This window comes from Lagopus leucura, unplaced genomic scaffold (assembly GCF_019238085.1).
Source record: "Lagopus leucura isolate 7727_CA_CO unplaced genomic scaffold, USGS_WTPT01 Super-Scaffold_100022, whole genome shotgun sequence".
Taxonomy (NCBI): Eukaryota; Metazoa; Chordata; class Aves; order Galliformes; family Phasianidae; genus Lagopus; species Lagopus leucura.
In genome coordinates this window covers 85,135-112,047 of record NW_024962275.1, presented here as the reverse complement: position 1 = coordinate 112,047, position 26,913 = coordinate 85,135, and the positions used below count along the sequence as shown (strand labels likewise).

The following is a 26,913-nucleotide window of genomic DNA, read 5'->3' as shown; positions in this document are numbered from 1 at the left end:
AGTGTCTATTAAATTTTGGAAACAGGGCTGATCAATTTTATTTTCTAGCTTCTCAACAACAAAAAAAACTTAGTAATTGAAGTATTTTACATTGTAGAAGAATCCTATCACTATTTTTCAGTGTATAATACAGAACTCATTTTCAGTTTTCTGTTTAGTTGTCTGGTATTGGTTTATTGATAGATGTTTAGCAGGGAAAAATTGTGAACTATAACTTCTTCACCCTGTTACTTTTTTAAGAGTTCTGGAGACTGTAAATGTTCACATGTTCTACTGAAAGATTGCGAAAGTAACATTCATTTATAACATTTGAAGGATTATTCATGGAAAAATTATGCAAAGGAAAAAAACAGTGAGATCCTCTGGGATATGTGTAAACTTTTCCAAATGTTCTTGCCACAGACCACTAAACAGCACTCAGCTCATTCTGATGAAGTTGTCTTATGTTCTCTAATGCAAACAATTTTTAATAATGTTTTAATATTTTTATACAATATTTTTTGTGCATGTCAGCATAACCTTGAAAATGATTCTGAGAAATAATGAGAACCAAACTAACCCCTGTTTATGCCAGCTGACTGGAAAATCCTACTAAGAGTGCTTTGTCTCCATGAAAGGCAAAATAACAGAATAGCAATCATGGTAACAGTATGCACTAGGAGTGGAGCCAGGAGAGTAAGGAGAGTTAGCAGTAGCAGATGACTTCAGTTACTGGGGGAAAAAAATGGGCAACATAATCTCAAATGAATTGAAGTTTTGGAATTTTGTTATAAGCACTATCAGGCATAGATTGCCGAGATAATTCCTCAGCAGTCTGGTATGTCCATAAACATCCCTTGGCTGTGCAGCATTCATCAATATCTCACCATTTACCCTCTTTGGCATCCTTCTTGGCACAATCTCACTTGTCTTTTACTCCTTAACAGAAATGAGGTCATCTCTCTTGTGCTTTATAACTCGTACGACACTCTTTACACCCCTGACTTCTTACTGAACTGAGTGTACCCTGCAACAGAATTCCAGCCTAATGAGAGCTCCAAACTTTGCAGTTCTTCTTTGTAGACATTTGACAGAAGAGTAGATGTAAGATTTTGTAAAAGATTCTTTTTGCCTTAACACAAACTCAGTAGATCCAGATGTTTGTTTCTTTCTCTTGACTTGGGGATGAGGAAGAAGCAGAAATACACAGAAAATAACTTCTTCAGACAGTGCTATATCAGCACAGCCGATATTTCTGTCTGCACTTTTTCCCCACAAATCGTTCTTTTCTCTATTATCAGGATCTTCCCTAAAGACATCTAACCAGGAATTCAAGTCCTTTATCTCTTTTCTCAGGACTGGTCAAAGAGATTGTGATTACCTTATTGAATAGCAAGGAAGCCAGACTGGAACTGTTGGCTTAAATTGTAAGGTTCCTACACCTGTTCTGACAAATTCTGTCACCATTGGGGCATCTCACCATAGTTAGGCAGTATTTTAACCTGAAAACGGATAGAATAGTTGTCAGTCTTCAATCTGAAATAAACAATCCCTAATCATATTACGTGATTTGTTTCGGTTCATTTTAATAATTTTTTTTCTGTTCTGAAATTGTCCAAGTAATAAAAGCTCTTGTTATAATTAAGTTATAATGATCACTCAAATATTTTTCTTTTTATTAAATTCACATTAATGTAAATTTCACCCCAGGTTTTCTAAAGGGGGATTTTTTTTTTTAAATTAAAGTAGACTTGTAAAGTGAAAATTCAGAAAGAGCTGTTTTTGTTGGTAGACATCATCTCTTTATTTTTTTGGAAGCCTGGGTAGAGATAATATTTAGATACATAAATACTTAAAATGCTAGGAGACAAATCCATCTTGACTTTGATTTTGTTATGGCTTGACTGTGTTAGCACAATACCTGATACTTTGCTGTTCTTTCTCTGGACAAAATTTTTGATACTTTGTGCCAATGACCACTGTCTTACAACCAAATTAATCAAGTAGTCTTACTGCTTTGAACTCAGTGGCTCTTCACAGTGAGATACTTAATCTGTTAGACTGTCATGTATTATGTCTAAGCAACTTTATTAATTTTTTTGATAGTGCAGTGTCTGTGGAAATCATGCTGAAACACACTTAAGGGTTTGCCCTTAAGACTGCAACTCTTTCACAGACTAAATTTGCAACAAATTATTGAATGGTGTGTTTCAAATTATTGAACGGTGTGTCACTGAACTATGTCATCCATTTGCAAGGATTTACTGTAAAATGTGATTTAGAACTGACAGTAGCACCAGAAAGATCTGAACAACACAACAGAAGGCGAGGCAGAACTAATTATGTAGTCTGATTAAGGAGTGGCACAATTAGTATCTTACAAGGTATTAACAGCAACAGTAACCCCTGAGTGGCTACATTAACACTGAAGTTTTAGCTGAATTTTGTACTGCACTCTTGCTTAATATGTATCCTCCTAATTTTCAGGAAAATTTTCCTCTGTCACAATCTTCATGCTGGATCTCAGCTCTCAAATATTTTGAGCTTCTAACCAGGTAGTAAACATGACAGTATTTCTAAGTATGGTAATGTTTCACAAGTTGAAAATACCTGATGGAAAGACATTATAAACTGAGCTTGCTGAACTCTGTTTCTTCTGAACTCAGTTTGTCAGCAGAGCTGGACATTTTCAGACAAAAAGTTTCAGACAAAAAAAGTTTTGCTGAATCTTCTGCATGCATTTAAGTGGTCTTCATTCATACGTTAAGAATTCATGATGAAATGTAGTTAAGGACAACAGAGAAATGTACCTTCTTGCTAGTAAGACTCTGGGTCTGAAATTCCTGCCTGTTGGTGAAATATTATTTCAAAGAGTTTTTACAATCTATTAGTCACCAACTAATCATGCTCAGATTAATTATTTTTATATTCAAATTTTTGCTCAGCCTCCATGGCAGAAGAGGAGGGTTAATCCTATTCACCCTGGGGAAAAAGCCTCCACTGTCTTCTTACAACCCAGACACAACATTTTAATTGAAAATACAGCAGAACATTGTACTAAGTCTTTTTCTTCCCACCTCCCAGGCATATGGTTCTTGTTGAATTTCTGGATCAAGAAATGATTTAAAATGCATTTTTTTAGAATTACGTGTGACCTTTAAGCATAAGACCTTCTCTGAAGCCACATATGCTAATGACTCATGCTACAATAGTGTCATGCTTCACAAATTCTCAATTGCAATAAACAAATGATAGCAAAGCCAAGTAGGCAGAAGTCTGTTTGCATGTATGATGGTATGCAGAAAGAAAGCAGAAAACAGCATTACAAAGTGTTTTCCTTTTCTTCTCCTACTAAATTATGATCTGATGAATAGTATTAATGAAGATTCTTGCAATGAACTTGTTTCCCCTCTGTCAGATGCTGGAAATTGTCTCCTCTTTCTCCTTTTTTTTGAGGATCCATTAATTGTTATTTAAACTGCATAACAAGCATTTTGCTCAAATGTTGCAGAACACTGCTTGGATGAAGATTTTCCCTTTTCTGCTCTTGAAGACTCTCTGTAATTCTTCATAATGATAACCCAGTTCAAAATGAAATTCCAGAGCCTAAGCTATGTGGAAATAAAAATACAAGTAATTTGGAATTAATTCCTTTATTTCATGCATCTGCATTCAAATCTATACTGCAGAGTGGATAAAGACAGTAAAAGATCTTTGCATCTGTTCATATTATTTTTTTGCCCATTATTAGGACAAACTCATTACTTGTTGTCCCGTTCCTTTTTCCATCCCATGCATTTTCACTTCTCCCTTGAAGAAACTGATGAATTACTTCTATGCTTGGGAGGTGTTGAAGTAGGCTATAGGGCAAATGCAGAATCATTTCTGTTACTAGCATGTCTTCACATCTCATTTTTAGTCTGTGCCCTAGAATGGTGGTTATTTCCTATTTCTCTTTATCTATAATTTGAGTTCAGACACTTTTGTAAGGATTCTAATGATAGCTGTCTGTGTTTTTCACATCAGAAAGTTTGTGTCTCTACTGAACTCTTAACAGGTGATTAGAGGTTAGAATAAGAACTGAATAAGCTGCAGTCACTGGAGTGTACAAGAAGTAATTTCTGTAAATGCAGGAGGTCTCTCTTGCTATTACTTAAGCTGTACCAAGTCTGGAGATAAGTAGGTGTGGGACAGACAGCCACATTCATGACCACCATTTCAATTTCTGTCAAGAGTACTAACATCACAACTAAATGTTTAACAGTGAAATCTTAACTGTTTATTGTGACGCCAAGAGTAGCCATATATTCACTGAGGATAATAGGCCTTATTCTCCACTGTATTGCAGAATTCACTGCCAGTCTTTTGTAGACTGCATCAAGGAACTGAAGCTAGAACAGCTTGTCCGTGTTTTCTATGGGGCCTCGTAAAGTCTGTAAAATGAGAGGAAGAATAATTGTAGTGAAACATCCCTAAGCCTCATAGTGAGAAGCAGTACATCTGTCTGGCTGTAAGACAAATGAAAAACCCTTGCTTTCTCTTACATGCTCAAATTGTGAGTCAGTATGAGCAGACTGTTTACAGTTTATTCGCAACATGGAGTTGTAAGTGAAACTCTAAACATGTGTGAACATTCCTACTCACACCCGAGATACAGACTGACTTTATGGCTCTGCATGTTGCATTTTGGCACATACAACTATTGTAAGGGTGCCAAGACTTTTTGTAGGAGTTCACTGTTGAAAGTATGTACAAAGATGTTTTAAAGATTACTTCCAGGCACTTCAAGTATATAGAGACTAATTCATAGCAGAAATGAATGCTATGGATGCTATACTCATCAGAAATCATGTCTTCAGGATATCCGCAAGAGTTAATTTTAATCAGCTGCTAAACACACAAGCCCATTAATTTCTGGGCTTTACCACAGTTCAGTGTTAAATAATCTCTGTCTTTTAGGTCCAGCTGAAGTGTCAGCAGTTATGAAATTCAGCAGGAGACCAACATGTCCCGATACCTCAGTAGCAGCAAGTCTGTCTACACCTCCTATACCAAGGCATAGGAAGAGTCACAGCCTGGGAAACAAGTGGGTACTGCAGGTTCCCTCACTCAGGCAGTTTCGTGCATCACCGAGGTTTAATCTGGCAGCAGAACACTTCGGTATTTGCTTCTTCCCTTTCCTGTACTGCCAGAGTGCTTCAGGCTTTGCTATGTATTCTCTTAAGTTTTCTTTTGACATTTGTGTTTTTTGCTGGCAGTATTTGCTCGTCATTCTTGAAAGCTGTGACCTTTTGCACTGTTCTACAAATGAGACACTTTGCTAGCTAAGTACGAGCACCTGCTCTCCAGTTAAGGCGAGCATATACCGAATTTCACGTTTAATGGGTTAAGGAAACCCATCATAGTTCATGATTGATGTGTTTGTTCAACTTAGTGCCCAGTTATCTGCTTGCTACCTAATAACCTATAGACTATATTTTGTGTTCATGGTATGATAATGTAGAGCCTGAGTAGAAATATCAGATGGAAATGGTTGTTATCAGATGACATAAGAGGGTTCTTGCATTTTTCTCTTTCTAAATTTCCAGCATGATGTGTCAGTTCAGTGTGGTGGAGAGCAAAAGCGCCACTTTCCCGACAGAGAGGCCGCGCCACCTTCTGGATGACAGCGTCCTGGAGTCACAGAGCCCGACCCGCAGCCACATACTGAACTCGCTTTTCACCAATGGCATTTCCATAGGTAGAGACTGAGTGGGGGACTGACTTACCTGGTTTTCCCTCGCAGTTCTCTTGTGAAGTCATAGAGCAATACAAAATCAAGGAATTAGGAAGCTTAGTAGCTCCTGGGCAAAGACTGTGCTACTGTATAGAAGAAAGGAGATCGGTGTTACTTCTCACTTACTTAGTTGACTGTATTTCATTCATTTCACTCTTTTATCACTCTTGGGCAAATGAAAATGTAGTTAAATAGCTATGCCAGGGAAGGACAGACAGATGGGTCAAGGGCTTGGATGAGAAATAGGGGCTACCAGTGTGAATTCCATTTCACTGATTTGTTATGACTCCTAGTAGCAGCTGGCATACCATCTGTTGCAGGTGTGCGTGCTTGTAACAAACAAACAGTCATATCATGTCTAATAATTTTAATTGACTTGCAGATGTTATGCTAGAAATGTTGTCTTACAGAGTAATTTGATTTTGTGTTTCTGAAGTATTCAGCTTTTAACTGAAAGACAGCGTAATGAAAATAAAAGCAGTGTGCAGATTTCTGGTATTTAAATACAACAGCAACAGTGACTTCATTCATCAGTGATACATTACAAAAGAGAGGGGCTGATATAAGCCTCCTCTGATTTTAGATGGTTTTCTTACTCCTTCTCTGTTCACCATTTTTTCTAGATAGCAGTGAAAGCTCAGAATTTAGTGAGGAGCTGCCGTCAGGGCTTGAAAGGTGAGTTAATTTTCATTTCCTCTCACTGAGCACTAACCTGATTTAATACTAACAGATTTAGAGAAATTCCTGAATGATCTGTACCATAGATAAGTCCTAAAACAGTGGTTATTTTTATGTTTTTGTTATTATCACTTAAATTTTAAAAATGGAGAACTCTAGAATAAAACGCTGTAATGTTGTGTTTTCTTTTCATCGACGTGAAAAGATCTCTTTCATGTTTACCAGACCCTAATTGTTGAAATCTCAGACTAGATTTTCATTCGCTGAATATCTGCATGTGCAAATAGGGGCCGTTTATATGCCACACTGGGGCCGAATTGGAGGGTGCCAATCCGGAATTCTCCCAGGAGTCGAAGCTGTATCTACAGGTACAGTTCAGGCCTCTCTTGCTCAGTTTACGGTGATAAACTTTCACTTGGGCATCTACATTTTCCTAGCCTAAGGTATTTGTGTCCAAGGGTATCCTTGCATGATACATTAGCATTTTTGATAAACTTGTTTTTAATAAAACTATCTGTGACAAGTAATGTTATTAGAAAGATGCCTTTTTAACTCTTTCTCAGAATTTATTTCCTGAGTTATAGGATAGCTACCCATAGCATCTGCTTGTGTCAGAAAGCATATAGGATATGTTATTTTTGTACAGCATAGAGGTGTGGCATTGGACCCTGAGTAGGAGAGGGAACATCTGTACTGCTTATGTAGCAGGTACTTCCAATGTTGCTTGCTGCTAAAACATGCACTTTTTATTAACGGATAATTAGTTTACAGCCCAAAGAGAGGTGATGTGGAAAACTGTGTATAGTTAAAGTGATAAAAAACATTCACTGTATCCATGCCTGACTAAACTTCCAGATAAATTCTGTGATAGTTGCAAGTGAGGTATGTGTAAGTAGTAAGTATATATAAGAAGTATATATAAACAACAGGCCCCAAATATGGTATTCTGCAAATACTGACATTTAATTGGAGTTTAAATCCAGTCAGTTTTGTTTTGTCTAAATTAGTTTGCTCTGTCAAAATGTTGTAAATGTAAGAATAGTCATTTTGGCTGAGCTAGTGACATTTGACAGCAGCCCAAGTTAGAAGTTATGCAGGAATGTAGATGTATACATTAAAAATAAGTAAAAGAATACATATTTTAACAATATTTCAACTAAACCTGCTTCTGGAAAATATTCTCTTATACATGCCTATGGCAGATTTGTTTCAAAATTTTATGTACACAATAAATGTAAAATGTAAGAAGATAAAAATGAGATACACATATTAAATCCACAAAGAACTGTTCCCTAAAATACATTTCTTACATTTATCCACGATCAAGTATTTCTATTGCTTGCATTCATTCTTCGTTTTCTGGAGTCTTCTATTTATTATATTAGAAAATTAGAACTGGAAAGAATATACATTAGCATAGATAGGGCAATCTATTTGATTATAGAAGTCACAGTTGCCACTTTGAAGTGAAGGTCTTGTATAGGTGTCATTGCTTTGTATATCACGTTCACCAGCCTGTTCTTTGTAATACCATCATAGTTGTTCTTAAACAGACTCATTCTCCTTTCGCAGATGACGGGTAGGTCATATGCATGTCCTTTTTCTTGTATTCGTTATCAGACATGATTTAATTGTCTCAGGTGAACTGTAGTATCCCTTATCTTTATAGAACTATCAGAGCTGTGATCACAGGACAATTAAAAGAGGTTAGCAGCAGGTAATTCTAGAAGATATCACTTATGAATCGATCTTTGGTTGTCATGTTCTTAGTGACAGTGTACATTTCTAACTGTACATAAGTTCTTTCAGTTGTAGCACTTTTTCACTGTAATATATGGGAAGTTCTGTGGTTGTATTGGGCAAGGAAAAAAATATCTTAATCACTGTACAGTAAGTAACTTGACATTGTTATTTAGTTATCCCAACTTTTTTCCAAATAGCCAAGGTAGCATTCCTTTTTTGATAGCTAAATTACAGCCTCCAATTGCTAAAATTTTAAGCTACTTTCATACATTTAAATAATGTCTTGAATTTACCCAAATAAAATAGAAAATTGCTGATTTTTCCTTTGACTTCAGGTCTCTGTATTTCTTTTGTTTTGTTTTTAATGTCTGAGTTCTGAGAATAGAATCTTTTCTTAATGTACTGTGTTTAAAAAGCCCTGATTCTTTTTTGGTGTATAGGTCTGAAAAATAGATATTTGCAGAGTTGTGTCTAATGCTACACTATATTCAAGGCAATGCAGGAAAAATAGATTTAAATTATATTATTTGTTTCTTGCTTGTATTTTTTTCAAAGCATATGATAATGTTATGATTCTGTAGCCCAACAGGAGCCTGCAGCTGCACATTAGGTAGTTCCATGGGAGTAGTTACCATGGAAGGCCCCTTAAGAAGGAAAACATTGCTCAAAGAAGGCAAGAGACCTACTGTAAGTGATTCTAATTCTCCTTGGGATTCTAATTCAATAGCAATTGTTTTAAATTTTCAGGATTAGATTCAGTTTTAACTGTTTTATAACAAGTTTGTAATCCTTGGATATCATTTGATCTGCGGCAGCTTTGCTTCTCCCTTCACTTGAAACTAATTTCTCTAGGTCGTGGCAGCAAAGCAAGACAAAGCATCTCTCTCACTTGACATGCCTTTATGTCAGGGCAGAAATTTAGTATCATGGTGAACTGAGAAGGCTGCAGGGCATCCACCTTTAGCATCAAAGCCATGGATATTCATAATTACCCTATATTCGCAGGTTTCCAGTGAATTGGTATTTTTTTTGTTTTCTTCTGAGTTCACTTGAAAGCTTTTATGTAGATCCCTACTGTTCAATCCTAGAAGATTTGAAGAACACAGGAGTGTCATCTCAATAAATGTTGTTGATCAGAGGCAGAAGTCTAAGTAGAAGGCAGCACACTGTACAAATCAGTCCTGATGTTTTGTGGGATACAAAGTAAGATGGCTTGCATTCACAGCCAGCCACCCAAGTTTAGATATCTGGTATGATTTATACTAGAAAACACTCTATTCAGATCCTCATTCTTTGCATCTGAACTTAACTTTTTTAGCACTTGGACTTGCTAGTGAATAGTTGGGTTTTTTTTAATGTCCAAAATATTAAATTTCCATTATCTTTTTCCCTTCTGATTTAGCTTTCTTCATGGACTAGATACTGGATTATGCTTTCAGGATCAAATCTTCTGTACTTTGGAGCAAAATCTTTAAGAGGCAATGAAAGAAAACATGTAAGATTTAAATTTGTTCTAAAAGCACAATCTGCATATTCGTAGACTGATCTGAAAAGTGTATTTTTAGTGTACTTGCTATTCTTCTAGGGTAAGCAATATGTCTGCACAACTTCTACAACAAAAAATTAATCTCCAAAATGTTCTTAGGTATGACATACTTTTCTGTCTCTTGCAGTATAAATCTACACCTAGTAAAAAGATATCCATTGTGGGCTGGATGGTGGCACTGCCTGACGACCCTGAACATCCTGATATTTTTCAGCTAAATAACCCTGACAAAGGTAAATTTTTCAGGATGGACATTCCCTGAATTTCTGTGATAGAAAGTAGAGCTATAGCTATTTGGTGAGTTTGTCAATTATAGGACTTACAGTGATACTCATTTGAAAGCATGAAGAGATATTTTCAAGGGAGGATACAAATTAAGTTGAACATCTGCGATATTCTGCACTGCCTACCTCTCTGGTGCCCACACGTATTGCTGCATCTTGACAGTTACTGTAAGATTTGTGGATATTGCCTGACTAATGAGACCCTAATCTCTGAGTTTCTGAATAGCTTTCTTTGAATTGGACAATACCAAATCTTGACTTACAGTGGGGAAAATTACAATATTATGAAAATTCTTCAAACATCAAGCCATTTACCTAAAAAGCTTTTTATTCTTCATTACTTTTTAAAAACTTAATTTTGAAGTGCCATAATTCTTCCAACTTGACCAAACTTTAAAAAAAAGATCAGAAAGATGCAAAATATTTTGTTTTTTGAAAAGTTATATAAAGATTTTTGAGCCTTCTTTCACTTCTGATGTGATCAGCTTCAGTACTGGACAAGTGCATCTCTTGGTTGTTGAATGAAATGCATGGTATATTTGATAGCAAGAAGCAATTTACAAGATGTCAAAGCATGGAGGAGGCACACAGTAGGACACTGAAGAAAATTTTGATCACAAATATCAAAATAAGAAGTTTGGCAGTTACTAACGACAGTCTTAATGAGAATAGACACAGAAATAAATCAGATCCACTCACTGGTCCTAACTGGTCTTTTCTGTAGCTGCAGTTTTTCCTCTTTTCCTATACACTGCTCTTAGCTTTGCAGAACACGTATGTTCTCATGCTGCCTTCACCCAGGGATTATTAAATAACATGGCTCACATGGGCTTTTTTATATGAGCCCCATACTCCTCAAATGTGAATTCAACAATTTGCTTCAGGACTTCTGCTTCTGTATAGGAATCAGAACCCACTGAAGCAGTATGTCTGTTTGCAAATTGAGAGCCCTTGATTCTCTTATTTTTATAGGTAATGTTTACAAGTTCCAGACTGGTTCAAGGTTTCATGCAATATTATGGCATAAGCATTTGGATGATGCGTGCAAAAGCAACAAGCCTCAGGTAAGACTGGGAAACCGCCTCTACCTGCTTTTACATATTTTGCAGAAAACCCTTAATAGGAGACACTTCTTTTAAATCTGCGTGCAAATACAGTCCTGTGTGGACAAGTCATTGCACGCTGATCCAGTTTTTCAATAGGAGGAATAAAAAGTGTTTAAAACTGCAGAGTACCCACCTGAAATCAAGATTAGTACCAGTCTACCTATAAGTTTGGTGACATTAACAGCATACAACCTCTGTAATTGCATCTTCAAGTAGTAATATAACCCTGTCTTTACTTCGTAAGGGACTTAGTCATGAATGAAGAAAGTAGCCAACATACTAGCAATTAAACTGATGACTGGGTTTATAACTACCATTGAAGAGAGTGTCCTATAAAATGCTTCATAATGTCCTTTATATAGCAGCTTCATTTTTCAGGGGGAAAAAAAAAAAAAAAGTTAATTCTTGAAAAGTTTCCAGGGGCTTATATTAATAGGATGCTCAACTACTCAGGACACGTAACAGGGCACAGCTCAAGAATCTTATTTACACATACCTGCACATCCCATGCATACTAGTAATTTCTTGGACTGGATTTGGTCCACAAGGATAAAAATCATTTGAAGTTTTTATGTTTTCTTTCAGTTACGGTGTTAGCTGTCTTTTGTACCTTTTTGAGACTGATGACACTTTCTCATTGAATAACATGTTGTTGGCCCACTGGATTTATATTATATAGCAGGGAAAATTTTCACTCAGAGGGTGGTGACGCACAGGAACAGGCTGCCCAGAGAGGTTGTGGATGCCCCATCCCTGGAGGTGTTCAAGGCCAGGTTGTATGTAGCGCTGGACAACGTGACCTGGTGCCTGATTTAGTGGTTGGCAACTCTCTCCCCACGGCAGGAGTGTTGGAACTAGATAATCTTTGAGGTCCCTTGCAATCCAAGCCATTCTATTATTCTATGATTTTGTAACTTTGCAGCTTCCCAGTGCTGTAATATGCTGAGGAGCAATATGCTGCTGAATAATGTACATTCTCTTCCAGGCACCTGCTAATCTAATGTCATTTGAATAATTTGCTCTTACCTGATGTGACTTCAAGTGCCAAACTGAAGAAACAAGCTATTGTTCTCTGAGGAAGAGGAGAAAATAATAGTTTTCCTGATGTAAGCCAGCCACAACTACTTCAGCACTTTCGTGTGCTACTTGAAAGTGATTCTGACACAGCTTTTAAAAGCAGAAAGTGAATGTTGTCCTTAGAACCAGATGTAGTCTCATGCACTGAGTGGAAGTAGACCAGTTAGATGGACAGAAGATTAATCCTGACTCCTGCAGGATTCTAGAGTTTTCAACTTTCTGTGGTCGCAGACTGCCTCTGAACTGATGTTTGACCACAAAGTGAGCATCATATCTTCTGCCTATCCTTTTTTAAATTGCTCTTTTTATTGTAAAGCTGCTTTATGTGACTGAAGAACATTTGGCCCATGTTGGGTTTCAGTTCTTTCTAATGCACAAAATAATTGACAGTGTTAACTTGCTGCAAAGTGTCAGTTAGGATAGAAAATTGTGGGACAACTTTTTTATAACATAAGTGCACTGAGTTGCTTTGCAATGTGGCTGCCTCAGATTTTATATAAAATCTCTGGACAATTCTTTTGTTCAAATTTGAGCTATGTGGTAAAAATGTATTTTGGCACAGAGCAGTCATTTTTATTTGGTTACATTATTCTGGAATACCTTGACAATGAATTTGAGGTGTATAGTTTTAAATTTAATGTTGTGTTAAATGTCTTTTTTTGTTTTCTTACTAGCCATATAACTGTTACAGTTTGGTTTTTGTTTGTTTGTCTGTTTGTTTTTTAAATCTGAATATTGTTCATCGTAAAGGGAACTGCTATTCCTTGATACAGGGTAGCAGATAATCAGGTTGTATGATACACATTGTGGTGACTCCTCAGAATGACTTCATAACATTATTTGCTGTTCTGTCTTTCTGTTGGTTACTCAGCCTCACTTAATTCCAGTACGTGATGAACTTTTGTGGCATACAGTCATGGTACTGCATTTCTAAAATCATGATGGCAATGAAAGCTAGGCAAGACTGTCTGTTAGTGCTGCAGTTATGCAGAAGCCTCTACATTTACGCCCACAGAATTTAAAAGGTAAAAACAGCAACAACCAGCCTTCTCATTATCTGAGCCTGTTCCTGTAAAGGAACTCTTCCTACACCCATAGCTGTATCCTGGCTGTGCCGTAGCACCAGTGTAGTCACAGCTCTTTTCTATTCCCACGATAAGTTCAGTGCTTTTTTGGTTAAAAACTCTTCTGCTGTAAGGCATTACTAATTAAACCTTGTTAATTGTAGGAAGAGGAAAATCTCGTCTGTGTTTCCTAAGACTGCATGGAGGAGAGATTTGCAAGCCAAGATCTAGATTACAGACCATGAAAAACTGAAAGTCAATTTCAACAAACAGAGCCTATATTAGATCAGTTTTGCTCATATTAGTGGTATTTGTTCTGTGGCCTTTTGTAATTTTCTGAGTTTTGATTTTGAAACTTCTCTAACAACAGTCTGTACTGTTGTGTGTAGATTGACTGTAACTTTTGTGTGATTTTGAGTGGTCCTGACAGCTCCTGTGTGTAGGTCCTGAGACATGAAAATTTATGTGGAGTTGACAGGTATTCTTTGATGACACAAGTTGTGTGGGGGGAAAAAAAAAAAAAAAGCAAAATATATTTATACTTTTTTTCTCCTTGCAAAGGCAGAACATCCAGGACTACAAATGTAAAATATAAAGCTTTTGAATGTAGTGAATCAGTAAATCAATTAAAACTGTTAGAATACATCATTGGAATTATTCTGCACTTGTTACTTCAGTGATTAGTTATCAGCAAGATTATTCGTAAGGACACAGGTTACATGGATCGCCATTTTACTGAGTATGCCACCTATAGCCATGTGTGTTCTGTGTTTTTGGCGTCAATATGGTTTGAACCATATGCAGTTTTGTCACTACTTTAGATTACACTTAAACCCTTAAGGCTAGGGAAAACTTCTAAATCCTTCTGTAGAAACATAATTTGTGTTAAAAGGGCTACTGGAAGACTGCCATAGCAGAAACATCCCTGCATTACTGCTTTAAATGTGAGCTACCAAAAACTACCCCAGAGGAAATTGGTTCTTTCTTTTAAATCATTTTAAAATGAATTATCTCTTCTTGTTGCAAAGTAAGACTTATTTATTTCTCTAACTATGGAAAACTCTAAAATTCTTGTAAAATAGCAAAATAAACAAATGTTTCTGTTCTGCATCAGTATGCATTTGGCCATCATGAGCAAAGAAGAACTTGTCTGAGATCATGTCAAAAAAGTCACAGAAAGTTTACTGAAAAAACAGTTAAAATACTGCCCATTATACTTTCTGGTGGTCTAACAAATAAATACCTAGTAAAGAAGGTATTGTCTACCCAAATGAAATCTTAGCTGCAAACTTCAAGAACGGTGACCAAAAAACAACAGTGCGTGTAAAGTTTTATTAAGTTACTTTATTGGTAAACCTTTCTCCTCAAAAGGGAATAACCTGATCTGTCTTAAATGTATGTTAAATTCCAAATGGAACACTTACTGGCATAATGAATATGCATTGGAAGCATGTCAACAACCACTCATTTCTGATGTGATGTTGTGGAAGACAACACCACTGACATATTGTACAGTGTACTGGAGTGAGATAAACTACTAAACGTCACAACAACTTGCAATTACATCTGACACGCCTTCCCTTGGAAAGAGGAATGATTGCCTGTACATATTCAGAACTTAATAGTGTTTTAGGTTTTAAGTGTCTCAAAAGTGTTGTATATGTTACTGTAAAATTCCTCAAAAATATGCTTTTACTCAAAATTATGTGCCATAGAGCCTTTTGGACAATTTAGAAAAGGATCAATTTTCATTTCTTTTAAAGCAGATTCCTAAATAAAAACATCGTGCCTTTGACAGAAAGGTTCAAAAATAGTGTGCCATGAATGGATGGAAACACTTACGAATTATTATTACACCCATTTATTTATCAGAGAAATATATGTGGAGAAACATAACCCTTCAAATAATACTACTCAAAACTTTGGAATTTGGAAGTGTGTCAGAAGAGTGTGAACTCCTTCACGTTATTATCATTTGAAAGTAAAAAAGCTTATAGAAGGGAGGTGAACATAATAGATAGATAATACATGATAGTCACCTTTTCAGTATAGCACAGTTATGAAATGGCCCTACAATATAAATAAATGAGAGTAATGAAGCAGTATAATAGTATTGTTAAAATATCTTGATCCAATATTAGATGAGTTTATGAGTATTAAATAGCTTGTAGCTACTGGATAAGGGTACTCTGTTGTCATTTGATACCATTTCATCTCATCGGCCACTTTTAATGGTAATTGAAAGCTGCTGTTGGCACACAGTGTATTGCAAATAAGTACTGATTAATACAGCATTTTCTCAGAAATATCACAAACCGTGCAAGTTTCCATCCAAAGAAAAACTGCAACAGTTGTAGAGAAATACATATTATCTCAGATTGACTGTTCCCAAACTTGTGAAGATATAAAATGTGTTTAGGCAATATTATTCCCTTACTTATCTACAATTTCAATGTTAGTAAGTGCCAAAATACGTTTGTCCAAATAGCACTAAAATGAGGCAAAGGCAGTAGTTTTCAAATTGCAACTTACTTGTCATATTATAGTCTAAACAAATTTCAACATTTTAGTTTGTTTTGTGTGAAAACTGTTGCACTATTTTTGGCTGTATTTTCCAGCAGTCCACTGCATGCTGTTTGTGTAAGAATTATTTCTATAATTCTCGTGAAATGTCTCACCTGCAATAACCACTAAACTCTAGCATTGGAATCTAGGTTTTTGGCAAAGTATTTTGTTACCTCAGTCTTGTATCAATATGCTGTATTTTTCAGCTTGTTACATTGATAATGTTTGTTTCATTAATTAAATAATGTTAAAAAAAAAAAAAAAAAAGATTGTTTACTTTGAAAGCAATTGCAATTGGTTGTAAATTTAAAGATGTGCAAAGTATGTATGCCATTACCAATAAAATATTTTGAAAAAGAACAGTGGAGGTACAGAAGGAACTTTTCAGCTCAAAGGCAGCAAGCACATTTTATAATACAGTAATACAGTCAAACAGACTATAGTGTGCAGTATGTAGCCATTCAATATATATAAATTCGGATACTTCTGACAGAAAATTGAAAATTCCTCCAAGTTTACATCTGTTTTAAGTAAGTAAGATTTGGAAAGTCCAAAGTAGAGGCCAACCTACTGTGTTGGTTTTTTTTTCAAAGAAAAGCATTTAATCACAACCAAATATGCATATTGATTTGGATAGCAAAATAAATTCCTTTGCATCTAAATTTAAATGTTATTTGGACTCTTGGTTTCTTTTCTCCTGCCTGCTAATGGGGAAATACATTTCATTTGCTGATAAAACTATCTGCTCTACATTACACTGTATCAGCTTAGATATACTAATAAACATAATATCTTCTGATCTTAAATCTGTTTGTTCCTTTCTCAGTGATGAAAGCAATGCCCTCTCAGAACCTTTACACACAGAGCTCTAATAAGGAAAGCCAAGCAATAAATTATTCAACAGAACTTTCTCTTGGAAGAAAAGATTAAAATGGAAATGGTTGGCAATACCCATTCTTTTTCAATAATGTATTTTATTACACGCACCATTATTACCCATTTGAGGTTAATAAGCTTCACATTAAAACTGACAAGTAGGGGGGCTTTATCTTCTGCAGAATAATGGTTTTATTGCCTGAGAAATTGAGAGATAAATGACATTACCAAATGAAGGTGAGAGCAAAACAAAATGCAAAATGCAAAAAAGATAGCTGCTTTCAGAGCTGAAAAAGAAAGCACACATCCCTTTCCTGAGGCTGACTCATTTTCCTGTTCTCTCCCAGAAACAGGAAGACTTTTTCAAGACTTCACTACATTGCAGTTCTCAAAATCACTTGGATCTGTGCAATTGTCCTCCAGGCTATTATCCATATTATAAATGTTTTATAAAGTAAGCATGGATTACTCTTTTTACATCTACCAAATGGTCAATTTCACTGATTGCATTGGTTAAAATAGTAAAAGGAAATTGGTTGGAATTCTCCTCCTAATAGACAACAGGATGGAGAATGAATGATCACACTGGGAAGAAAGAGCAACACTCATTACATTCCAGAGGGTCATTTTTATTGTTACAGAGGCAAATTTCAGGGGTGAGGACTACATTCTGTGTTGGAGTATTTCACTGTAATGCTACGTACTTCTGCCCTAGAAAAAAACAAAGATGAGTACTGATGTGCTCATAAAATGCTCATCATTTCCAAGCCTCTTATTTTGTAGACTGAGAGAAAAAGCGAAGTGGTCATTAGTAAATTTGTTCCTACTGCAAATGTCTGGTATCAAAAGGTGGTGCGTAAGTGTTAAATTGTGTTTTTTGTTTTTTTGAAGTCAGTAACATGGTATTTCTATAGCTGTGATCTATTAATAACACCTGTTCATCAAATTCTGAAAGTATGTTGGACATTTCCTTAGAATGCAAAGAAAAATGAAAGTTAGTTAAAGTTTCATGTCTCAGCAGACCTCAGATGTGAAAGAAAGCCAGATAAGCATATTAGGAAGGATGAAAATTATTTTACATCAACCAAAACATAGTTGTGCAAGAGGAAAGTGCATATAGTAATGAATTGGAGGAAGTAGCCTTGCTCTTACTGCCAGAAATCGGTTTTTCAGCTTTAAGGAAGAGTAGACATTGTTCTGAGTGGTTACTTACTTCCAGTGATTCATGCCTCAGGTTTGAAAGTATACTGTAGCTGAACATGAAGCAAACAAGGTCAGGAAACAAACAAATGAATTCTAGTGTTTGTATAGATAAAAGTCTGTGCAATTTTGCAGAAGAAGAAAAAAGCAGACAATGGCTAGAGATGTTATTTTATCCATGTTTTATTAATCAACATTACTTTAATAAAATGATCACCTTAATTCTTGATACATGGGAACACACTAGAGCTCTGGAAACACTAGCATCTAGCTGTAGTGAGATGAATTTCCCTGAAATAATACAAAATATGTGAACTTGTCTGACACAAATTAATACAGTGAATGGATGCTTTGTGATGTCTGTGATCGTGCTACCTGCCACCTTTGCCACCTTTCCATTGCTTTGCTCAGGCTGAACGATGCACCCAAGGCCTTGCTCTGGAGCATAATGATGGTAGTATTGGTTCACCTCAGGCCTTGCTCAGGCAGATGGTGACTGCAGTACTGGATAAAAAAGTGGTTGCTGGAGGAACTGATGGACGGACATCTTGTTCAACAGCTGAGGGACAATGGAGTATGTGCCGGAAATCTTAACTACGGGTCAATTATCTTACCCTATGAATAGCAAGCAGCTCAGGAGCTTCTTAAGCTCTCCTGCACATCAGCCAGCACAATAGGATCTCCCCTGGAGAAAGGATGTCTCTCCAAGGTTACACTTGCACAGAGATCCCTCACATATTGACATCGAGACACACATCCCCACACTTCCCGATACACATCCTCAGTGACTCTTTGTTAAGCTTTGTGAGCTTCACTAGGATTCTATCTTAGGTTGACTGTACACTTATGGTCGCTTAGACATAAACCATTGACCAGCATCTGAGACTAGGAATGGATCCAGTCACACCTAGGCTCCTTACCTCCATGGTTTAAGGAGTTTAGAAAAGAAGAGGGCCCGCTCTGTACCTCATGAATCAGCAGGAGGGTCTCAGTAAGTGTTTTCAGCCTTATCCTCTATACAGTAAATGATCTACTGTATCCAGTCATCTCAAGTCTTGTTAAATTACTATCTTATTTAATTAAGTGTTGTTAAATCACTATTTTCTATCAATAAATATATTGCTGCTTCTCTTTTAGGAGTGACATGTAATGCCATCAGCTACAACTTCATAGTCTTTCACAGGGCGAAGGAAGACTAAAAATGGAAAGCAAGAGAAAGGACAGCCAGCCTATTTAGAAAACGTAGCCACCAAGGAATGCTGTGCCAGGGAAGAGGAACACATTTGTACCAAAGTCTAGTTCACAATGAGCTCATTCCTTCTGCCATTTGCACAAAGCCTCAGCTGATCAAAATGAAACATTCCTCTTGCTGGCTCCTGTTTTTCCTTCATGTTATTAATAACCTGGCAACAGGATAGGGGCCAGGAAAAAAGACCTCCTAGAATGGAGAATTTACTGAAGAAACCAGAAGTGGAAGGTAGGTGTGGGAGTTTGGAGTCACTTGTATTAGGTGACATAGTTCATTTAGAGAAGGAGAAAAGGACTTTAGGCTTGAGCACAAGCTATCAGGAAAATCTATGGTGACCTGGGCAAATTCATGCAGGGCTGATGTTGTAGTTCAGTTTTATGAAAGCGTGATATCTTAAAGGCAAAATATAGATTTCTGCAATTTTTTTTTTTCTTTTTTTTTTGTGTGTGTTGGTGGGGGTTTGTTTGTTTGTTTGGCATTGTTGCTGATTTTTAAGTATCTGGCCTATATAATGAGGTCTTGCAGCTCAGTTAAAAAGGAAATATTTAAAGCATTCTGTCAAGGCCCTGAAAGCTCTAATAGGCCTTCATGACCTTGATTAGTCCCACCTGAGGACAATCCTAAACTCTTGTCCAGGGCACCAGAGAACATTTAATTACAGTTCTGCACCTTCAGTCTCTGCCAGAGCTCTGCTGTAGCATGTACGTGCTCTGCTTTCTCTCCAGTTCACATGTACTGGTTGTGGTCACTAAAGGAGAATGTGTTGCTATTGTTACACATTCTAATATCATTCTTGAAAGATGTTTCATTGACATAAGTACTTTTTACTTAAAGAACTTAGTACAGTTAAATAAAATACACAAGAAGTGTAGGATGATCTAAACCAAAACAGAATGGATAAGATAACACAGAGTGTTCTATTTCCCTTTGAATTATGGAAATGCAAATTGGAGTAGGGAAAATTACTAAAACTTAATTATCAGTAGAACAGAATTTGCAGCTAAATTTAACTGATAATTCTTTTAAATACAAGTCCTATGCACAGGAAATTTGCAGACATCTAGTTAAAATTAGTTTAGTCCAGATTTTTTCCAGTTCTCAAGTGAAAACAAAGGGAACTGTTGAGATTTTAAGACTTCCAGTGAAGTGGCTAGAGTGTTTGCCTAAATGTTCTCCAGAAATGAGTGAATATACACTACAACCCTTGGTGCCCAGCTGCTTTGGAAACTGAATCTACTCCAAAAGGAAAAAAACAAGGCTACAGCACTTCTAGGGTGAAGTCCCTTATGAATTAATCTACTGAATATTACAGATAGCTGTAGTATGAGTCACTCTTAACCTAAATGGCGTGATCTAGTATATTTTTAAAATTGCCTTCTGAGAAGTGTCAGCTGGCAATCACTTTTCATTTTTTTTAGCTCACATCATTATAAAGAGCATTGGTAAGGAGAAAGAAGCAAGTCAGAAACACCTGTTTGTTACTCCCCTCCGTTCAGTGACTTCTTTTGAAGTGGAAGGTAATTGCAAATTCAGGGACTCCTTTTGGAAATATCTCCAATAACAAATTAATAAATAAGATTGATAAGAAGTCAAGGAACTTTAACAACATACATTTTCAAAAATTTGACCTAGCAGTTTAGCTGACAAAATGTGCTTATCAAGGGTAACAAAGTTTCTAATATTAAACTGAGCTAAGTGACAAATGGAAATGGATACTAGCTAGCCAGTTTGGCTTAGTATCAGTTGATACTAATTGATACTGATGACTGATGGAGTTCTGGGTTAGCTTAGTTCTTCCTGACTTACCTTGTTTTACTTTAGGAGGGGGTGGGGGTGGGGGGGCAAGTGTGTAAAAAGATTTTGTTAGCATTACTGTTTGACAGAGACTAATTACAAAATAGGTACAACTGTATAACACAAGATTTGCTTAGAACAGAAATAGCAGTGGGTGTTTCTGGTTGTTTTACTTCTGGACAGTGCTGAAGAAATTATCAGGTAGATGAAAGCTGTGTACATTTTCTGTTGATCTTACTTTGTCAGGCATGTGAGGGTACAAGTATAAATAATAGTAAAAATATTTCAAACGCAATCAAACCACTCCTGCAGGTTTTTCCAATAAAGTGAGAAGACCTGTATTTTCATAGAAATAAATGTATTTAAAATAAAAATTGCAAGCAATACATTCCTAAAAAGTGAAAATGAGATGTTTTATCTCACAATAGTTAGTAAAGTAGGCTAATCCATTTTGTTCTAAACTCACATTATCCCACCTAGACTACTCCTCCCACTGAAATAAGTATTTATGTTAGCTGGTAACGTAGCTCCATTAGGCAATCAAGTGTTCATTCAAAGTTACATCCACCCTCTCTTTCAGACACCTATAATAGTTTGAAGTATGGTATGATTAAATACTAAGTTTTATTTCCTGGTCTAGCAACTATGCACACAATTGCTGTGCTTGATTTTATGTCATTATTAACTGTTGAAGATCATTATTAACAGAAAACTAAGTTTACCTGGAAGTTCTCTGTGAAGTGCAATAGATTATTTAAGATTAACTGCTGAAACGCTCTACATTATGTTTGATGTCATGGAAACCATTTAAATCCTGATGTAGATAAATGTACAAGAATATATACATAAATATTGGAAATCGAAAAAAACTATCATCTTTCATTTTTCCAGTTAATATGACTGTTTGGGAGGCTAAGAGCTATAAGCATTAGCTGAAGAACACATCAAAGTCAAAGCTGTTAAACTGAGAAAATAACAGAGCAGAAAGCAAACTATTTTGCAGCACAGGAAGTTACCAAGTCATGGGACTTCCCACAGACTATCAGAAGAATAATTGCAGAGGAAGCAGATGTTAAGTGACAAGCAAGTTGTAAGGTCTCTCATTTCAAAGGGATCATAAGGCAGAAATTAGGCTGGAGCGCTGGAAAGTGTGAGATGCCAGATGAAGAGGCATGAAATTGTAAGTACCCTATTATTGTCTGATTTCTCATATGTTCAGGAGGGCAATTTTGTGCTGGCGAAGTACCACCAAGACTGCACCTGACAACCATAGATTCCATTAACAATTCTCCTACTTACGTAACAACTAAAAAATGCTGAGGCTTATTCTAATTATTTCAGGACAAATAAGTGTTTGTGTTTTAGGAAGCTTAAGTAAAACAGCTATAAAATCAAGGATCATACTGTTTTGTTTAAAGTTGACTTGATGATCTCTTGAGGTCCTTTCGAAACCCTGCAATTCTGTGAAATGTTGTAATTAAATGTTGCCCTTCAGTTTCATTTTAGCACCACAGCTGGTATTAATCAAAACAGGCAGAGAGGATTCAGAGTTGATAATGTATTTAAAACTCATCTTTTAAGCAGGTGGGATATTCTTCAGCTTCCGAACAAACACTATTTTTTTCGGTAACTAAAGGAGACTGCAGTGAAATCAGATGCAAAGAAATAGTGACCATTTTTTCAACACTGGAATGTAATCTTATATGAACTCTCATGAACTGAGACTTTAGCAACACATACTCATTTGAAAGAAAAGATAGTACAAAGCGCAACAGCAAGTATATCTTAAAAGCTTTGTGTGCTGAGTCTTTTTTCAGAATGACAGAGGCTGTTCCTGTTCAGAAATGATTGCTCTGGCAACAGCTGAGAAAAAAAAGTAAAATTAATTATCATTAGTTAGAAAACCCGTGGATTCCAAAAAAGCTGGCAAATGTTTGAACCCAAACCCATATTTCATACTCAAAGAATTGATACTTTCCCCTTCTTGGAGAATTTGTGTAGTAGTTAGTCTTTCTGAGAACAGAACAAAATTAAAGACAAATATAAACAGTATTGGCAATCACTGGCAATTTCCAGACACAAAAGAATTATTTGAGCAGGTTGCAATAGGTTGTTTATACAGTTCTTTAATATATCTGATCCCTTCATGTAAGAGAAGGAACTTATTTGTTTCTTTATATTCCCTATCTGTTATGTTTTATTCAGTCACTATTCATGCCCTAGTAGTCCTGTGGTTTCTAGTAGGAGGACTAGTTTTGAATTGTTTAGTTTTGTTTTCTGAAATAAGTGGATGGTAATACTCTTGATATGCTAGAACTACTAATTCGAAGTGGAGACTGACTTCTGCTGTTTCTTGTAGGCTCCTTGTTCTAAAAATAGGCTGTTGGGATGAATTTTAACTTGCTCAAATTAGTGATACATGCATACAAATTATGTAAAGAGAAAGCATATCAAAATTTTGATTGTGTGGAGTTGAAAATGCACAAAAGATCACCTTGCCAAGAAGACATGAGGTGCAGGGGAATGTATGTTTTCTGTAATTTCCTGTTTTGTGTAACTTGCATGTAAAAACTGAAATGGCAACTTTTGTGCAGAGTCGTACAGGAGATGTACAGGAATTATTCTATTTTTACTAGAATTATGTATTTTTAATAGAATGATGATTAGACTACTAACCACTAGAAAGTAGCAGCATTCCAAATGTAAGAGGGTAAATGAGAGTGCTTGCCTGTAGTAGATTTTAACATTTGGGTATTGCAGGAAGATACTATTTATTTATTTATTTATTTATTTATTTATTTATTAAATTTCTGCGTAAATTTCCCAAGACTTACTTAACAGGAAATTTTTAAGGCATGGATCTGCCTGATGTGAGAATAACAGTTGAAAACATGTCACCAGAACGACGTATGATTTTTGTACTGAACATCTGTAGCCAAAAAAATATATATATAAATAAATCTTGACACTATTTCTATAAATAAACATGACAGACATTAAAGGTGAGGAATGTTATCAGGGTTTTGTTTCATCTCATCTCATAGTAAGTAAATTGTCTCCCCAGAAGAGTAATGAAATCCAGATCAGTGTTCTCTGATTTTTACTTTCCTTAATCACTTTATCACTTTATCATTCTCTTGGATGGAAAGAAAAGTTTGGAATCATAACCTGCTCTACTTTTAGAGTTTAATTGCAGTTCCTGTCCTTTATTGTTGTTACATGCATCTCAGCCTTCAGACTAACTCCATTCTCTGCAAAAAGCTCTGTTGATTGCTTCCAAGAGACTTTTTTTCCATGTCACTGTTGGCTTATTTTTCTTTAGAGTTTTCTTATTTTTTTGAAATTTTCTGTGACCATTTTTTTTCAGTCTCACTTCACATTTATGGAAAAAAGCTTTGATCCAAATATTCTCATTGTTTTTTAATAGACAGCATGTTAGTAATTATATATGGTTTACAGTAAAACAGTAGCGGTATTTGAAGAACTTTGACACAAATTCATTAGCAATTGATGCAGCCCTACTTTCCTATATGTTGTCATCTTCTTAATGCAAATTACAGCAGACTAAGAAAAAATTGTGCATAACCAAGTAATTTTAACTTAGTATATTAGAAAAATGTATTCTGTATTTGTAATGTAATCTTAAAATTGATAAATACCGTTGCATGAAAGGAGAAACAGAGATTAATTGTAACTTTAGAGAATAGGTTTATTGTATGTATTTTAAAATAATTCTTACTTTTGGGGAGGAAAATTAAAGCAAACAAACAAAAAATAGCAGGTGAACAGCATCTTGGATTTGCAAATTCCATCAGACAGCAATGCTTTCATCATATTCTTCAAAGAATTCTGAAGTTAGAATAGAGTTGCAAGTAAAGTGGCAATACTGTGAGTTCATTGGAAAGTAGTCATTTATATATTCATTTGAAATTGAATGTGTACAAGAGGACAGAATACATACAAATTACAGGCCTCTGATAACTGTACTGATGTGTTCTTGTGATGTGTCACATTATCACTCTCTCACGGCCACTCATAGAATAAGTCAGGGTTTTGTTTTCTTTCAGTTTGCTTTCCATCTGCATGATGGTATAAGCAGGTATGAATGCCAAGCTGTGAACATATACTGGAAAATCTCTACTCTGTAGTGTGACTTTGGAATACTGTAGAGAACTTTTGTTTCAACGGCAAGGTTAAAAAGTTCTGTACAGTGTGTAGTCCCAGCAAAGGTCACAAAATCCAGTCAAAGTCCTTTTGAAATCAGCAACCGATTTAGAATTGCAATCTGAGTTTTCGTCTTTAGTGATAAAAGGAATTTACCTTTAATGTAATCATGGCCTCCGGAATAGCGGTAAAGGTCATTCTTTTTGAAGCTCTTTTCCTAGATAATGTTAAATACCATCCCACAAGATTTTGAACACAGGGCTCTAAAAATATTTTATTTTTGATTTGGGAATCAGGACCCAAACAGAGCAAGATTATCCTTAATCAATTCAAAAGAATTCAGTTGGATTTTGTGTTTCACAGCATTGCTTTTAAGGAAAGGGGAAAAAACGCTTTTACATCTCTAAATACCAAAAGATAGAGGATATTAGTCTTCACTAATGCAAAACTTTTTCCTCGAAATAATGCAAATTACAGTCAATTCATTATCTTGTATAGCAAAACAGCCAAAACTGTCCATGGGACCAATTCTGACTAAAACAGAATGTAGATTGCTTCATTTTTTCAAAATGCAAAGGCAGCGTGAAAAGTCAGGTCTTCATATTGAGGTATGAAAAACATAACTATTGTGTTTAGGAGAATACAGTTAATGAAAGTCTGATTTTGTTTTGTTTTAGAGAATGTGAATAGAAGATTGAGTTGTAAAGGTCTGAGTCCCAGATTGTGAAATTCAGCAATGATACACTGTGGAAAAAGGCACGTGTATGCTATTGTTGCGTGTATTGTAATTTTTGGAAGTATTTTAATCTGCTCCTGGAAAGGTCCTCAGCTACAAGATAATATAAAAAGAAAAATCTTCCCCCAGGGAAAAAATGTCATTCCAGTTGGTCAATTCTGCAGGGGAAAAGCTGCAAAAAATGTAATAACACCCTTAAAAGATAACAGAACTTTTATCATCTCCCCATACTTTGATGATAGAGAAGGCAAAGTCACACGTGTGATTGGGATTGTTCACCATGAAGATGTCAAAGAACTATACTGCTGGTTTTGTTGTCAGCCCCTTGGAAAGATATACATATCAAAGGCAGAAATAGATGTTCACTCGGACAGATTTGGATTCCCCTATGGTGCTGCAGATATAGTTTGCTTGGAACCTGGAAACTGTGATCCAACACACGTATCAATTCATCAGTCTCCACATGGAGATATTGACCAGCTATCGAGGTTTGAAATAAAAAACCGCAAAGCAGAGCCCTTCTCTGCTGACTTTACAGTATGCATCTCTGCCATGTTTGGAAATTACAACAATGTCTTACAGTTTATACAGAGTATGGAAATGTACAAGATTCTTGGGGCACAGAAAGTGGTGATCTACAAGAACAACTGCAGCCAGATGATGGAGAAAGTCCTGAAGTTTTATTTGGAAGAAGGAACAGTAGAGGTAATTCCGTGGCCAATAAACTCATATCTCAAGGTTTCTCCTAAATGGCGCTTCATGCAAGATGAAACACACATTGGCTACTATGGACAAATCACAGCTCTAAATGACTGTATATACCGCAACATGCAGAGGAGCAGGTTTGTGGTTCTTAATGATGCTGATGAAATAATTCTTCCCCTTAAGCACTCAGACTGGAAAACAATGATGAGCAGTCTTCAGGAGCAAAATCCAGGAACTGGTGTTTTTCTCTTTGAGAACCATATCTTTCCAGAAACAATTACCACTCCCATGTTCAACATTTCATCTTGGAACACTGTGCCAGGTATTAACATACTACAGCATGTTCACAGAGAGCCTGACAGGAAAGAGGT

General features: G+C 36.0%; 2 protein-coding genes across 16 annotated transcripts in view; both read left to right on the top strand.

Annotated features, from left to right (window-relative positions):
- Positions 1-19,894, top strand: part of RALGPS1 (Ral GEF with PH domain and SH3 binding motif 1) — a 96,167-nt gene extending 76,273 nt beyond the window's left edge. For 8 of the 15 annotated variants that reach the window (XM_042879099.1, XM_042879103.1, XM_042879098.1 and 5 more), the window contains 10 exons: positions 4,939-5,065; positions 5,568-5,719; positions 6,379-6,430; positions 6,721-6,801; positions 8,758-8,863; positions 9,579-9,671; positions 9,850-9,955; positions 10,979-11,070; positions 17,042-17,148; positions 19,032-19,894. In XM_042879099.1, the coding sequence (XP_042735033.1) occupies positions 4,939-5,065; positions 5,568-5,719; positions 6,379-6,430; positions 6,721-6,801; positions 8,758-8,863; positions 9,579-9,671; positions 9,850-9,955; positions 10,979-11,070; positions 17,042-17,148; positions 19,032-19,044 (929 nt within the window). In that variant the 3' untranslated portion in view covers positions 19,045-19,894. Of the gene's footprint in view, positions 1-2,466; positions 2,535-4,938; positions 5,066-5,567; positions 5,720-6,378; positions 6,431-6,720; positions 6,802-8,757; positions 8,864-9,578; positions 9,672-9,849; positions 9,956-10,978; positions 11,071-12,097; positions 13,540-17,041; positions 17,149-19,031 lie in introns of those variants that run through there. The other 7 variants (XR_006180518.1, XR_006180519.1, XM_042879108.1 and 4 more) reach the window with 7 other exon arrangements.
- Positions 19,895-21,830: 1,936 nt separating this feature from the next.
- The window catches only part of LOC122184338 (beta-1,4-galactosyltransferase galt-1-like), a 6,344-nt gene continuing 1,261 nt past the window's right edge, over positions 21,831-26,913 (top strand). The window contains exons 1-2 of the mRNA XM_042879246.1: positions 21,831-22,117; positions 25,779-26,911. Of these exons, the coding sequence (XP_042735180.1) occupies positions 25,838-26,911 (1,074 nt within the window). The 5' untranslated portion in view covers positions 21,831-22,117; positions 25,779-25,837. The remainder of the gene's footprint in view (positions 22,118-25,778; positions 26,912-26,913) is intronic.